The sequence below is a fragment of the Pseudochaenichthys georgianus genome, chromosome 15 (genome assembly GCF_902827115.2).
Source record: "Pseudochaenichthys georgianus chromosome 15, fPseGeo1.2, whole genome shotgun sequence".
Classification (NCBI taxonomy): domain Eukaryota; kingdom Metazoa; phylum Chordata; class Actinopteri; order Perciformes; family Channichthyidae; genus Pseudochaenichthys; species Pseudochaenichthys georgianus.
Window position 1 is genome coordinate 16,846,147 of NC_047517.1, and position 13,143 is coordinate 16,859,289.

The 13,143-nt window shown below is 40.5% G+C and overlaps 1 protein-coding gene across 1 annotated transcript in view; it reads right to left on the reverse strand.

Moving 5' to 3' along the window:
* The window catches only part of klhdc3 (kelch domain containing 3), a 29,460-nt gene extending 19,637 nt beyond the window's left edge, over positions 1-9,823 (reverse strand). The window contains exons 1-6 of the mRNA XM_034100611.1: positions 9,728-9,823; positions 7,815-8,056; positions 4,881-5,057; positions 4,549-4,664; positions 4,389-4,460; positions 247-460 (exon numbers count right to left, since the gene is read on the reverse strand). Coding sequence (XP_033956502.1) covers positions 247-460; positions 4,389-4,460; positions 4,549-4,664; positions 4,881-5,057; positions 7,815-7,968 — 733 coding nt within the window. The 5' untranslated portion in view covers positions 7,969-8,056; positions 9,728-9,823. The remainder of the gene's footprint in view (positions 1-246; positions 461-4,388; positions 4,461-4,548; positions 4,665-4,880; positions 5,058-7,814; positions 8,057-9,727) is intronic.
* Between the last annotated feature and the right edge of the window lie 3,320 nt (positions 9,824-13,143).

Sequence of the window (13,143 nt, forward strand, 5' to 3'; positions counted from 1 at the left end):
ATATGAAACAGCCACATTAGCTTTGATTTGTTTAATCAGACAAAGACAAAATGCAATCTTGAGCTAATTAAAATGATAATGAACTATGTATACTGTCACTACGCAAAGCATAAAATAGCAAATCACGCTTGAGAACAAACAGGGAAAGGTCACACTGGAATATTGCAGGATATTTCATTTTTAAGGAGACTTGTAAATTAATCGTCACAAATGTGTTTATATAATTGCTTTCTTGATGCGTCTTACAGGCTGAATGACTCCTGCGTCCGTCTGGCAGCGGCAGTATTGAGGTGGTGCTCAGCCAGCAGTTGGTCTCCGTGTCGAACACTTTGATCTTGTTGCAGTAGATCTCGTTGTTGGAGTGGAAGGGGCCGAAGCGGTCTGCTCGCCCTCCGAACACAAACATCTTTGTCCCGATGATGGTGGCTGAGTGGAAGTCCCTCCAACGTGCTGGAGTGCCCTGTTAAGATAGGACAGAGAGATGATGCCGTGACTGTTTCAATTTGAGTAGAGAGCAGGGATGGGCAAATGGCGGCCCGCGGGCCGCATGCGGCCCCCACCTCCTCTTTTTGTGGCCCTCAGATTAATTTATAAACAACGTAATTAATAAAAACAATATATATATATATTTTTTTTTTTTTTTTTTTTTAAACTTGTAGTACTGATACCGTCCACTAGACTCCTAGTTACGTCGCGAGCTGCGTAGATGATTTAAAATAGCGCGAAATAATCTGTGACGCATTTGTGTGTATTGTGTTTGTTTCCCGGGGAAACCCTCACAAGAAACACCGGCTGTTGTTATGCCTGCTGTGACGTTAAGTTGCCTCTTGTAATTATGCCTTTACAAGCTGAAAAGTTGTTTTTATCATCTGAATTTGGCGAAACAAGTTTAATATTCTTAAAACCAAGACTTTGTTTATTTGAAATCAATGCCGTCCTATTTGAAACCCTGCTGTCCGTGTTATCTATGATTACTACGCTTTTCATTCATAATTTCAGCGGGAGGGAGGGGGAGTGGTGCTGAGGAACAGCAGAGTGCGGGCTGACGGGTGTCTGTGTTGACATTCCCCTATTGTGGAATAAGGCGAATGCAGAGACTGGCTACAAGTGTTTTAGGTTCAAGTTAGACAACTAATGTCTGGGTTAGTGTTCATGACTTAATATGTATGTCATCTAATGGTTAATCTCAATACACACACATTTTCCGTGCTTTCCATAAAATAGTTTTATTCCACTGTTTAATAACCTGTTCAATACAAACATGCCACTTGTAAAAATGAAATAACATTTCTGTGAACTGATATTTGTTTAGTGAGCTTATTAGAGGATGTTCCCATTTTTTGGGGATGTTCCCTTTGATTGTAAAATGTCAATGAAGATGTCAGACTTAGTATATTTGTTAATTACATACGACACATGGAATTTTTGTGTGCGTGTGTTCCAAGAGAATCTGCAGTACCCTGGTGGCCAGTACATCAATGATGTGGCCCCCACCACCATCAAAGTTGCCCATCCCTGGAGTAGAGAGACGGAACATAAAGCAGTGTACCCAGGAAGGACGCAGGATGCTAACTACATATTTTCTAGCTTAACCTGACCTTCAACATCCTGAATTAGCTTAAGATCAAAACTCAATGGCTCTTGAAATGCTCATCATAACCCTGGGTGTAAAGCTACATCTACACACAGAGATAAGGCTTTTTGGCCAACAACTTAAGGTAAACACTGCCATCTAGTGGACAACCTTACATCTACATTAAAAACCAAATCCCTTTTTAGGAACCACAAGCCTTTGAAAGATAATGTACAGTATTTGGTACATTGTATTCATTTCAGTAGCAACCAATCTCAGAATAGAAATTGGATTGACACTGTCAGGAAGAACTATAAAAAAACATTCAATGGTGAAACGTCCTTGCACTGTACGGAGCTGCTCGACTCCACTTCGAGCAATACAATTACTAACAAAGAACTTATATACTAACAAAGGACTGGCTTAGCTAAAGCCAGTTGAGTAGCACTTGAAATGTTTTGGCTCTATGAAACCTGATGTACTTCTATGATTCTGTTTTCTTCAAGTTTGTATCTTGTTGGTCGAATGCACTTATTGTAAGTTGCTTTGGAAAAAAGCGTCAGCTAAATGCTAATGTCACAAAGGCAAGCCTCTACTCCCTATGCATTCAGCTGGCCTATAGCCATGGTTAAGCTTTCCAGATGCCTTTCTTTTCAGAATGTGCCGTCATTGTCTTCCACAAATGCTATGCAAGCAAGAAGGCTAAACTTCTTTTATAAACAGCGCAGCAGGAGAAAAATGAAATCTTACAGAAACAGTCAATTTGACAGAAAAAAAGTTGTAAATAAAATCACAGCAGGTTTTGTCATCCAAAAAGGAATGCAAGCTGAGAACAGGCAGGAGAAATGGACTCAGTCACATGCTCAAATCAATCTGTAAGCACCAAAGTGTAATCTCCTTTATCATAAACCAGTTTGAAAGTGAGGGACCGGTGGAGAAAGTCCTACTTCCACCAGTCCAAAGTGGCCCTAGGCACTAGTGTCTATCTCCAACATGTACTTCAGAAGAGTCAGTCAACCTGACACGTGCAGGTTGACTGACTACAAAGACAATGGCATTTCCCAAAAGGGGACTGTGTATAATCCTCTTTGAGGCTTTTTACACTTGGCCATCTACCAGAGAGCAGCATTACAGAGCAGAGCCTTTGTACCCGGTAGGGCTGTGCAATTAATCGTATTTTAATCGCGATTCCGATTATGGCTTGCGACGATTATGAAAACAGCATAATTGACCAAATACGATTATTTTGCTGGGTGCGCTTTCGCCCCTCCCTAAAAGCCCACTCGGCCAAGTGGGAGTGACATGTGTTGTGAGTGTTCAGCGCGAGCGAAGATGTCAGAACAAGAGCAGCAACTCGTTAAAAAGAAGGGTAAAACTATTTCCACTATTTGGAAGTAATTTGGCTTTCAGGAGTCCGACGTGGAGCAAAACAAAGTACAGTGCAGGATTTGTTACCAGGTTGTGTTGGCACCACACGCTAACACAACCAATCTCTTTAATCATCTGATATACAACCACAAAGTGCAATACGACCGGGCATTTATACAACAAAAAGCAGATGCCCGCTCGACTTCATCCACCACATCATCACAGTCATCGATTCAGGACGCTTGTACAGAGCAACGGCCTACGCGACGAGCTCGCAGAGACACAGAGATATTACAGGTGCCATTACATTTCACATCGCTAAAGATATGTGCCCAGTTAGCACTGTTAGCAACCAGGGCTTTAAGCAACTTGTCAACACGTTGGACAAGCGTTACGCGATGCCGTCTCGGTATTATTTCAGCAGGTCTGCGCTGCCTGCACTATATGACAAATGCCGTGGGGAAGTTGAGAGAGATGTGGCTTCAGCTGACTACTTTGCTACCACAACAGACCTATGGTCTAGCCGAGGGGTGCTCAACCAGTCGATCGCGAGATGTGTCTAAAAATAGAACAACAATATTCTGTTTTATCGTTAATGTCCTGTAACATAATCTTCCTGTGCCAGAATAATGCACTTGAACGCATCAAAGCTTTGCGATTGGCCGGCGTCACCCCATGTGTCGGGGCCTGGCTGAGGGTCTTCAGTACAGGTGGCTTGTCACCTGCCTGCGCTCATCTCTGAAACCAGACCATGTCAACAGGCTGGTGTTTCTTGCAAAAAATCTTTAAGAGATGACATGAGCAGCCCTACCAGCATTTGCCATGGTGGCCTAAACATTTTTATTTGGTCTTAAATTGTAGTTCAACATTTATTTCCTGTTAGTTCTGGACCATGAGGGTTGGCCAGCCTTCAACGTTTAACTGAGTGGAATAATGAATATGTTTTACCAAAATGTTGGCTATATGTTAAGGAGTTTTCAGAAGGTTGTGACAGTGCACTGCAACATATTTGATTTAATTTATTTTGGTCTGATTTATTTTTATTTATCATATTAATAATATATGTTTAGTATGGTTTTGGAAGTGCGCTCCAACATATTTGTTGATCTTGTTTATTGGTAAAATATTATTTGTTTTAAAGTTCAATAAATGGTCAATGAATAATCGTCAAAATAATCGTGATATCAATTATTGACCCAAATAATCGTGATTATGATTTTTGCCATAATCGCATAGCCCTAGTACCCGGTCAATCTGTCCCCTGAGTGCTTGTGTAGCAGAACTGCCAACACCAGTAACACCCAATGGGAATGTAACTGAGCGTGTTGCCAGTCTAGCTTTGTGTTTCTTTGAGTATGTGCTTTTCGTCCACCTTTACTTGGAATCGAACAGTCAATGAAAGACATTCTCTGTACAGGAAGATTTGTTTTAAATGAGGTTTACTCACCCTGGCATTAATTAACGACCACACCATTTCGGTGGTGTCCAGCTTGTGGATGTCATTGGAGAAGCAGTCAGCCTTAAAAAACAAATGCAGTGGAGATTAATTAAATAATGTTAGACCATTTAGACAGAAAGTACCGCAGTGTAGAGTGATGAAGACCCACCAGCTGTTCATATCCTCCAAATATATACATAGCCTTCTTCAGGACGCAGGACGAGTGGCCATCCCTCGCCCCTGGAACAGTCCCTGAAACCTTGGGTGTGAACCATCTGTGGCTGTCTATAAAGGGGGAAACACTTTAGATTAACTCTAAGCACTCTGTTGAGGGACCTCTCATTTTACAGTACTGACATAACACTTTTCGATGTTCAATAGTAGGTGTTACAGCTCCCAGATGTCAAAACTGTTTTCTCTCTTGCCATCATGGCTGTAACCATCCAACAGGTGTATCTCAAAGTAACACTTGCTCTGTGAGTTATATACAGGTTTACTTACTGACATCAAAGGCATAAAGCACATTGCAGGCCCCCTCTGTGTCGTTACGGCCCCCCCAGAGGTAGATTGTATCATCCAGCAACACAGCTGTGTGGCCATAACGCATATATGGCACTTCACGGGCACGTTCATGTCCCAACGTCCTCACTGGAGGCAGCTTCATCCAGCGCAAAGACACTGAAATACAAAGAAAACTTTATTTGTTAAATATTGAAAAGTAACATGCTGATTTCATGTTGGTGCTTCGGAAAGAACAACCTTAAATGCAGAGACATTTCATCAAAATAAATGATAAAATATGCCAATTTTAACTCAAGACAAGCTATAATGCCGAAGCAAAAGTAACTAAAATAAAAATACCGCAATACAACGGTAACCTTCAGGACGTGTGAAAAGGAATAAAAAGATATAAGAAGCAATAACAGTTAGTAGAACAATTGGGAGATACTTATGCAATAGAAACTAAAACAAACGTCACTAGTGACATTACACTAAGCTCTTAAAAGCTTGTGCCCTTTTAACATTTTGTTTAGTTAGACATACTGAAAGATAGTGTAAACTATCGCAATTGAATCCAAACATCTTACTTGCCAGTTATTATTTTTTTGTGAAAGAAAAAGGTAAAAATATAAATCAAAGGACTATGGAAGACAGAAGGCTCCGCTGTAAACTATACATCAACGGGAAGGAGCACAGCGCAGGTGACAACATAATAGACGACACAAAAGTAAAGGTTCTCTTCTTTCCATTTCAATCAGGAAAAAGGCATCTTTATCAAAAGTTTGGTGCCACAGATCTTTTATGGTACAGCAGTGGCAGCTAGGCTCAAGTTTCTTTAGGAAGATGCACAAACCTAAAGCAGGTGGCTGACCACACAAAGGAAAACAAATATATAAAATGGGTCACAAGGAAAAGTTTTTAGCTGTTTTATAAAAGCAAGAGCCCATTTAAATAAACACCTGTTTGTGAGAAAGCAACTGAAAAACAACTAACGGAGAAAACACCACAAACCGCAATGGAATGCTTCGGTTAGAGTTGCCAGCTGTGATAAGTTACTGTTAAAGTGGTGCGGTTCAACAAACCCTGTAACACTCTAATCCTTGCATCATAGTTGGAAAAAGTATTATTTTCCTATTTCATTTATCACTACAGAGAATACAGGGCATTTGAGGAATGCCTAATGTAGCATACAAACAGAAACAGCAGATATTTACATAAATATGTATACTGGAGTTCAAGTATGGTTCTCATGTCAAATTCCAACTCTTCTCATTAACAAGTCAGAGCTCTCGTGAGACCTGCAGAATGTATCCATTTTTTATTAACTGTTATTTTTTGGGTCATAAAACTGCAAATGACTATATTACTGCGTTCTCCAAATAGTTATACTCTCTGTCAGTAAGAACAAGACAATACTTTAAAAATGTATTTACCTCAATTCTAAGCTTTTCCACGAAATCTACAACCAATCTGATCCCTTAAAGGTCTCCTATTATAATATTGTTCATCAATATATTATAGGTCTTGGATATATACTAGGGCTGTCAAACGATTAAAAATTTTAATGAGATTAATCACAGCTTAAAAATTAATTAATCATGATTAATCACCATTCGAACTATGTCCAAAATATGCCATTTATTTATGTATATTGTGGGAATGGAAAGATAAATGAAAGAAGGCGGATATATCCATTTAACATACAGTATCTATGTTTATTATAACATTGTTCTGTGTGTCAAAATGAAAGACAGCCCACACACCTATCAATCATCAAACCGTGGGGTCTTACTTCATTACGTGTTGATTTCTATCAACGGGGAGTACTTCAGGAAAGTCGACAGAGGGGGGGGGGGGCTAGTGGAGTACTTCGTGACCACAGAGTGTGAACATTGTGATCAGCTGTTTTAGCGCAGTTCTCCAGTGAGGGGGGGGGGGTCTCCCTCCGCAGGCGTAGTTTTGGCACAAGTCCGTTGTACAGACCGACGTTAACAGCAGCCCTGTCTGTGCACACGGAGACCGACTCAGTCGTCCGGTGATATAACCGCCTTCTGGAAAAGCTTCACAAGTACGTCGGTACGCAAATGCGCTTTGTGACACAAGTGTACGCATTTCAGATTACATAACCTGCGTACCAGTTATGTGCACCCCTCAGAGCCCTGTACTACAGCAAAAGTATTCTCCGTCGGGACTTCCTGCAACAACACCACGCCGTTATCAAAGATATTCTATTGAGAAGACGATCACTACGTGACAAAAGTTTTCAAAACCGTGGCTGCTGAAATCAATCTTACTAACTGCTGTCTGTGCAATTTACTCCGCGCGAGTTGGCAGACTCTATTTTGCTTACTTTACATGGTGGGGCTAAGCCATTTCTTGGTATGGGTGTAGCCTACCCCAGCCATACCCTGGCGCTGCCACTGGTGGCACGTATGGGGCGGGCCATTCTGCACATGCGTTAAATGCGTTAAATATTTTAACGCAATTAATTCAAAAAATTCATTACCGCCGTTAACGCGATAATTTTGACAGCACTAATATATACAAAAGTGTCTCTGAAGTGTTTGGCTCGAAATACCAAACAGATCATGCATTGTACATCCCATAAACCCCTCTGTCATTTAAACCCCACGCCCCTCTGAGAGATATTTGGTTACAAAACTAAAATGGTGCTCTAGGTTACCTTGGTTGGTGATTGGCTAATGGTTACACAAGCCAAAAAATCCTTATGACATCATAAAGTGGCCAAAATCTGATCAGCTCATTTTCAGACAGGTTTTTATATAAAATGGATCAGGACAAAAAGAGAGAATCTTTTTTCCTGAAACTTTCAGAATCTCTTTACACAGAGGGGACACATGTTTATGTATCTAAGACATGAAAAAGTGGATTTTGCATAATAGGTGACCTTTAAAATGTATATTCACCACCTACCTGTGTTGAAGACATGCACGTCAATCTGACGCAGAGTCTCGTAGTCCTCCCCGGAGCAGTAGCCTCCAAAGGAGAACACTTTGTGCCCCACCGCCACAGCAGCATGGTTGACTCTCCGCGGCCCTCCTTCTAGGTGCACCGACCAGCGAAACATCCCACGCGCAAGCACCTGTGTGACTGCCAGTCCTTAGACCATCACTTTGTCACCCGCCTGGATCCCATCAAGCTAACACCATTGAAACCTGCAACCAGAAAAACAAGGAGTTGCACTCTGCGGAGGAGAACAGTGGGGAAAACAAGGAGGGGCAATTGAGGGCAAGAAAAAGGGCAACTGTTTGTCTTCTTGGGGTTAAAGTTGTTCAGCTCTGCTGTTGCTGACAGGCTCGCAAGCCCCCGTTTTATCTGGCAGGGTATTTTAAGAAGTGATTAGACCTACATGTACCACTCCTCTTTCTTTCTGGTAACTCTCATCCCTGTAACCTCCCACTGCACTACAAACGATCAAAAATAGAATCATGTACATGAAAATATGCACCCCTTATGGGCTATACCAATAAATATATAATACCATTAGACAGTATCAGGTTCAGTGATCTTACTTTAACATTAGTATATAGTTTACACGGTTATTTATTTAAGTGTAATAAAGTGAGTGTGTTACTTATCTATTAAAGTAAAAGAGCAAGGATTAAACTGTCAATTGGCTATCATCAAAAATATTCATAGAAAACTAAAGAGAACACTGAAAAAAAGCAAATCTAAAAAGGTATGTGGTTCAATGCTAACTTCTTATTAATTCCACACACAATTGACAACTGTATATCAAAACTCATTCGCTGCAAAAAGTTCTAAATGTTCAGGTAAACTGTCACTCAATACTCATATGTCTTGAAGAAAGCAAGTGAAAGTGTTGCTAAACCCTATGTACCCCTGCTAATTCTGTCTCAATGACTCAATGACTTACTCACTGACCTCTAACCTTTTGCACTCAAAATAAACTCCCAGGAGAAGACCATTGAACATAATCACGAGGAGTAGCACAGGCCACATGCAAGCAACAGGAAAATATGAGTTGGGGCTTCATTAGAGTAATGGGTTTACCCCCACTTTTTAGGCCATTTGTTTTGGAGGATGCAGTAAAAGCCCCACATGGAGTAGGCTACCGTGACTTCTGAAATGACAGGACACTACAAAAGGCAACATTTTCTCATCTTTGTTGCAGTAAACCGGCTTTATCCAATATTTTCACTTTAGCTCTGAATCCTTGTAGTGTAGATTTTGAGAAGAGGGGCACACCTATTGACACGCTGTGTAAACCCCCTCCTTATACAGTACAAAATATACTGTTGTTATCAGATGACTATCCATGGCATCATTTGACTACAGTGGCTTTGTTGAGAATAAGAAAATGCTAATATACGGTAGGATTGGTGCTTAACTCATAATAAGGTGTCGTTTGTCCATGCATATTGTGAGCTCACAGATAGTTTATGGATAAAAGCTAATCCTGAGCCGGTGACATTGAACATTAACATGGTTACTAGGGTCCAGCCAAGCCTCATACACTAGCTAGCCGACGTTAGCTAGCTTTAAGACAGGAATAGACAAACACCTGTGAGCGACAGCGACTGACCGACAGGGTCGTTTCATAACAGCAACTTTAACAACCATGAAACTAAAATAGTGTTACTGTATCTAGCTCCTTAATAACCAACCATACAGGGGGAGATATGTGGATAGCTAAGCTAAAGCTAACGTGCAGGAGCTACCTAATTTAGCTTCTAGCTAGCTAACTTGAAATGATTAAAAGCAGCCGGCAGGAGTTAACACAGAGGCGTTTATTTGAAACCTTTTAAATTGCAAAGTGGTTAGCTATCAGACAGCAGTATGAATGTAAGAATATAGTTAGCTACCTTCAGGTCGAGTCAGTTGTGGTTAAACAAGCAGTGCTGTCCACACTGGGAGCCCCTACAGACTCCCTCGTGAGGGGAGGCGTACGATAGCACCCTCTGTCGGCGGCGGCAGATGTTGTTGTTGTTTCTTCTTCTTCTTCAATTTACAAAACCAGAGCCCTAGAGATACTAGGGCTCTGGACAAAACAACATGGCTTTCATATTTTTCTAAATAAATTAAAAGGTAGACCTACATACATTAAATATTTGTGAAATAATCATGCCTTTGCTTTTAAGACCCTGGTTATTAAACATGTTGGTTCACTTTCAAACTGTCATGGCTTACTGGGAACCTTGAATACGGCGATGTTACACCTGTACTTTCCTGCTATTCCAAAAGCCTAGGCCCTACAGATACTTGAGAAATTGGTCTGACGAAGAACCACAGGATGCAATGTGAACCTGTAATGTTTGGGGTCCTATGGGCCTATTACCTACAGTAGGTTACAAATATGGAGTTTAACACTGGTTCCCAACCTAGGGGTCAAGACCTCCCTAGCGTTCTCTAGTATAAATATGAAGTGTAGGCTAATGACTGACGGAAAGGAAATACGATTATATATATATATATACTTTAAGGCACTTGTGAAAGGTTAGGAACCACTGTTTGAGCAGTTTAAACAGTAAGTAAAGAAAGATGATGGAGCATGCTGATGAAATCACCACCACCACCATTGTTAAGGTTGTATTTAGCCTATTTCTGTCACACAATAACACAATTGTAGCAGTAGATGGCGCTGTCACACATGTTCTGTATTGCTCATGAGGCTGTCAGAAACTCAAATACATAAACTCCTGGCCAAATGTTTTCAGAAATATGATCCTTACCCTAGCATTATCGTATTATTTTTGTCATATCGTTATATTATCATATAACGTAGCCAGATGATTAAGATTGTCTGGTCGAGGTTGCACAGGATGCTCTGTTTTGGCTGCTTGTATACCTGCCACTCAATAAGACATTGTTACCCAAGCAGAATCCCTGAAGATCTCAGTGTTATTGTGTCAATCAGCATTGTAAGCATACTGACATATAGGCTTAAACACTGCCTTGCTGATACGGTGCAAGGCCGGTGTATTTAATATGGATTTTCTTTGATATGATTTATGTTTGATAAAAGTTCTCCAACTTGTAAGCGATTCCAGCTCGATGCTGTCAATAATAAAGAATGTTCTCTTGGAAAGCTTGCCTGAGTAAAAGAACAAAATATGTACTGACCTAATCCTATCTGTGCTCTAGGTGATGGGGCCAAGCATAAATGAATCAGATTCAGAATCGAGTTTATTGCCAAGTAGGTTTACACGGAATTTGCTTTTGTATATATTGTGAATACATAAACACACTAAGATTGATTAAGTTGAAGAAAAGGGTCAAATGTGATCAACTCTGGTGAAACTAGGTATTTTCTAATCTGTAAAAAATATCCCATATAGTGAATTTTACTGGAGCCACTTAAACAGCCCATTTCACACTTCTAGATTGTAAATGTGACACATGATGCAATTTAATTTGACCATTTCATTTTTAAAAGCTTTGAATTACAAAGGGCTGGGTTAAGTGACATCAAGCTGGTTCCAAATGCTCGGGCTGAGGTGAAAGTAGAGCCTTGTAAAAGGATTATGGCACTGAGGAGCCATGTTACAGCTGCCATGGATCTGCCCATATCACTGCCCAGGTCTGGTCCACTTAGGAGGGGCTTTGATTGATTCATTGTGGCGAGGCATTCCAACACCATGCCAGCTGCACGTCATGCACAATGGTGAGATTGTGCCTGGGGCTGACCAAGCAACAGCTGCCCAGGGCTGCCCCTTGGAGCTATTATAGGTGATTACAGACAAACAGACGGACACTGAAAAACAGGTTACAGTACAACATACTTATAGTAGATTTTACAATTATTATCACTCATAAAGTTAATCTTTGTAGTTTGTTGTTTTGTAGGATCACCATAGATGCAATGATCTCAGTTCATTAAAAATCCACTTTTCTCAAGTCGTTCCTTTTCTCGACCCGTTACATGCAGACAAAAAACTTTGCTCTGAACTTAAGATCCATAAAACTGTCTACTTAGCAGTCCTTACTATTACACAATTGCAGTTAATTGTTTTGCTTTTGATCTAGTATTATGCAAACGTCATGTTGTCTAATGATATGGGATATAATACACAAATATTACACTGATGCACGCATACCTTCTACTATAAGATCTCATGCCTGGCCAGAGTCTATAATATTGGAAATCGTCATGCCTCAACAAAGATAAAAGAAGTAGAGCTGGCGTCTTTACTCCAGAAAATAATACAACTGCCCCCTATTTGGTTGCTATAAACATGTTTCTCTTTCCTTACCTATGTGTAAATGCTAGTTGCAAAAATCATACAAGAACAGAGTCCAGCCCAGCCATGTGAAATAATCTCTTGGTACAGTATGACCCCCTATTGGCTAAAAACTCTGGCCTGCCATCCCAGCTGTCAGCATTTTGCACAGATTGCATCACCCATCTGACCCTGCTGAGCCACTCTTTGACACATTTGCTTAGTGGTGTGTTTTACACATTTTACAGCCGACACATGTGTCGTCTGTCTGTTGTCATGCTTTGACATGGAGAACAGGAGTCACGCAACTGCAGCATAGCTCTGCGAGTCAACAACAACTGCTGAAAACCAACTGTTGTTCGGTATTCCTGGGCAAACCCAATGATGGAAGCGCTCTGCAATGCCTTGTGGCAAAGAAAAACACAGCCTCTACTTAGAAATGGCTCGTTTGGTTAACCTTTTGACTTGCCATGGCTCGTAAAATTCCTGAGTCTGCTGTTATTGTGAACCGTAAAAGCAACTCTATGCAAAACAAACCTTTAAATGAAGGGAAAGGGAAAGACATTTTTGTTGATTTTGACATGAAGTTAAGCACTGTAAAAGTAGTTTTTCACCTGTTTCTCTTTTGTCTTAAAGTATTGTGGGAAAATTATTATATAATATAATATTATTGACATACTCCTAAAGTTCTTCTACCGTTTCGCTATTTTTATTTCTTTATTAGGCTCAATATGAGATTATGTTGAGCACAGTGTTGAGGTAATTGCCTCAAAAATGGGATATAAATCTAAATAATAGGCTCTTCTGTCAAAATATCAAACACTATGAAAATAGTGCATTTACCAGCTAAGGTCAGTGCAGAACTACACAATCCAGGGATATTCCCCGGATGTTTAACTTACTGATTTGACTTCCGCTATAGCTGGATAAGGTCCACAGCACTAAGCCGCTCAGAATGATGTCATAGAGCATGATCTAACTCTGTGGCCAGATGATTGAATCATACATTTTCCTTTAATTTGGGGTTATTAAATGAACAGAGCTCCTCTCTGTGAGTTTCT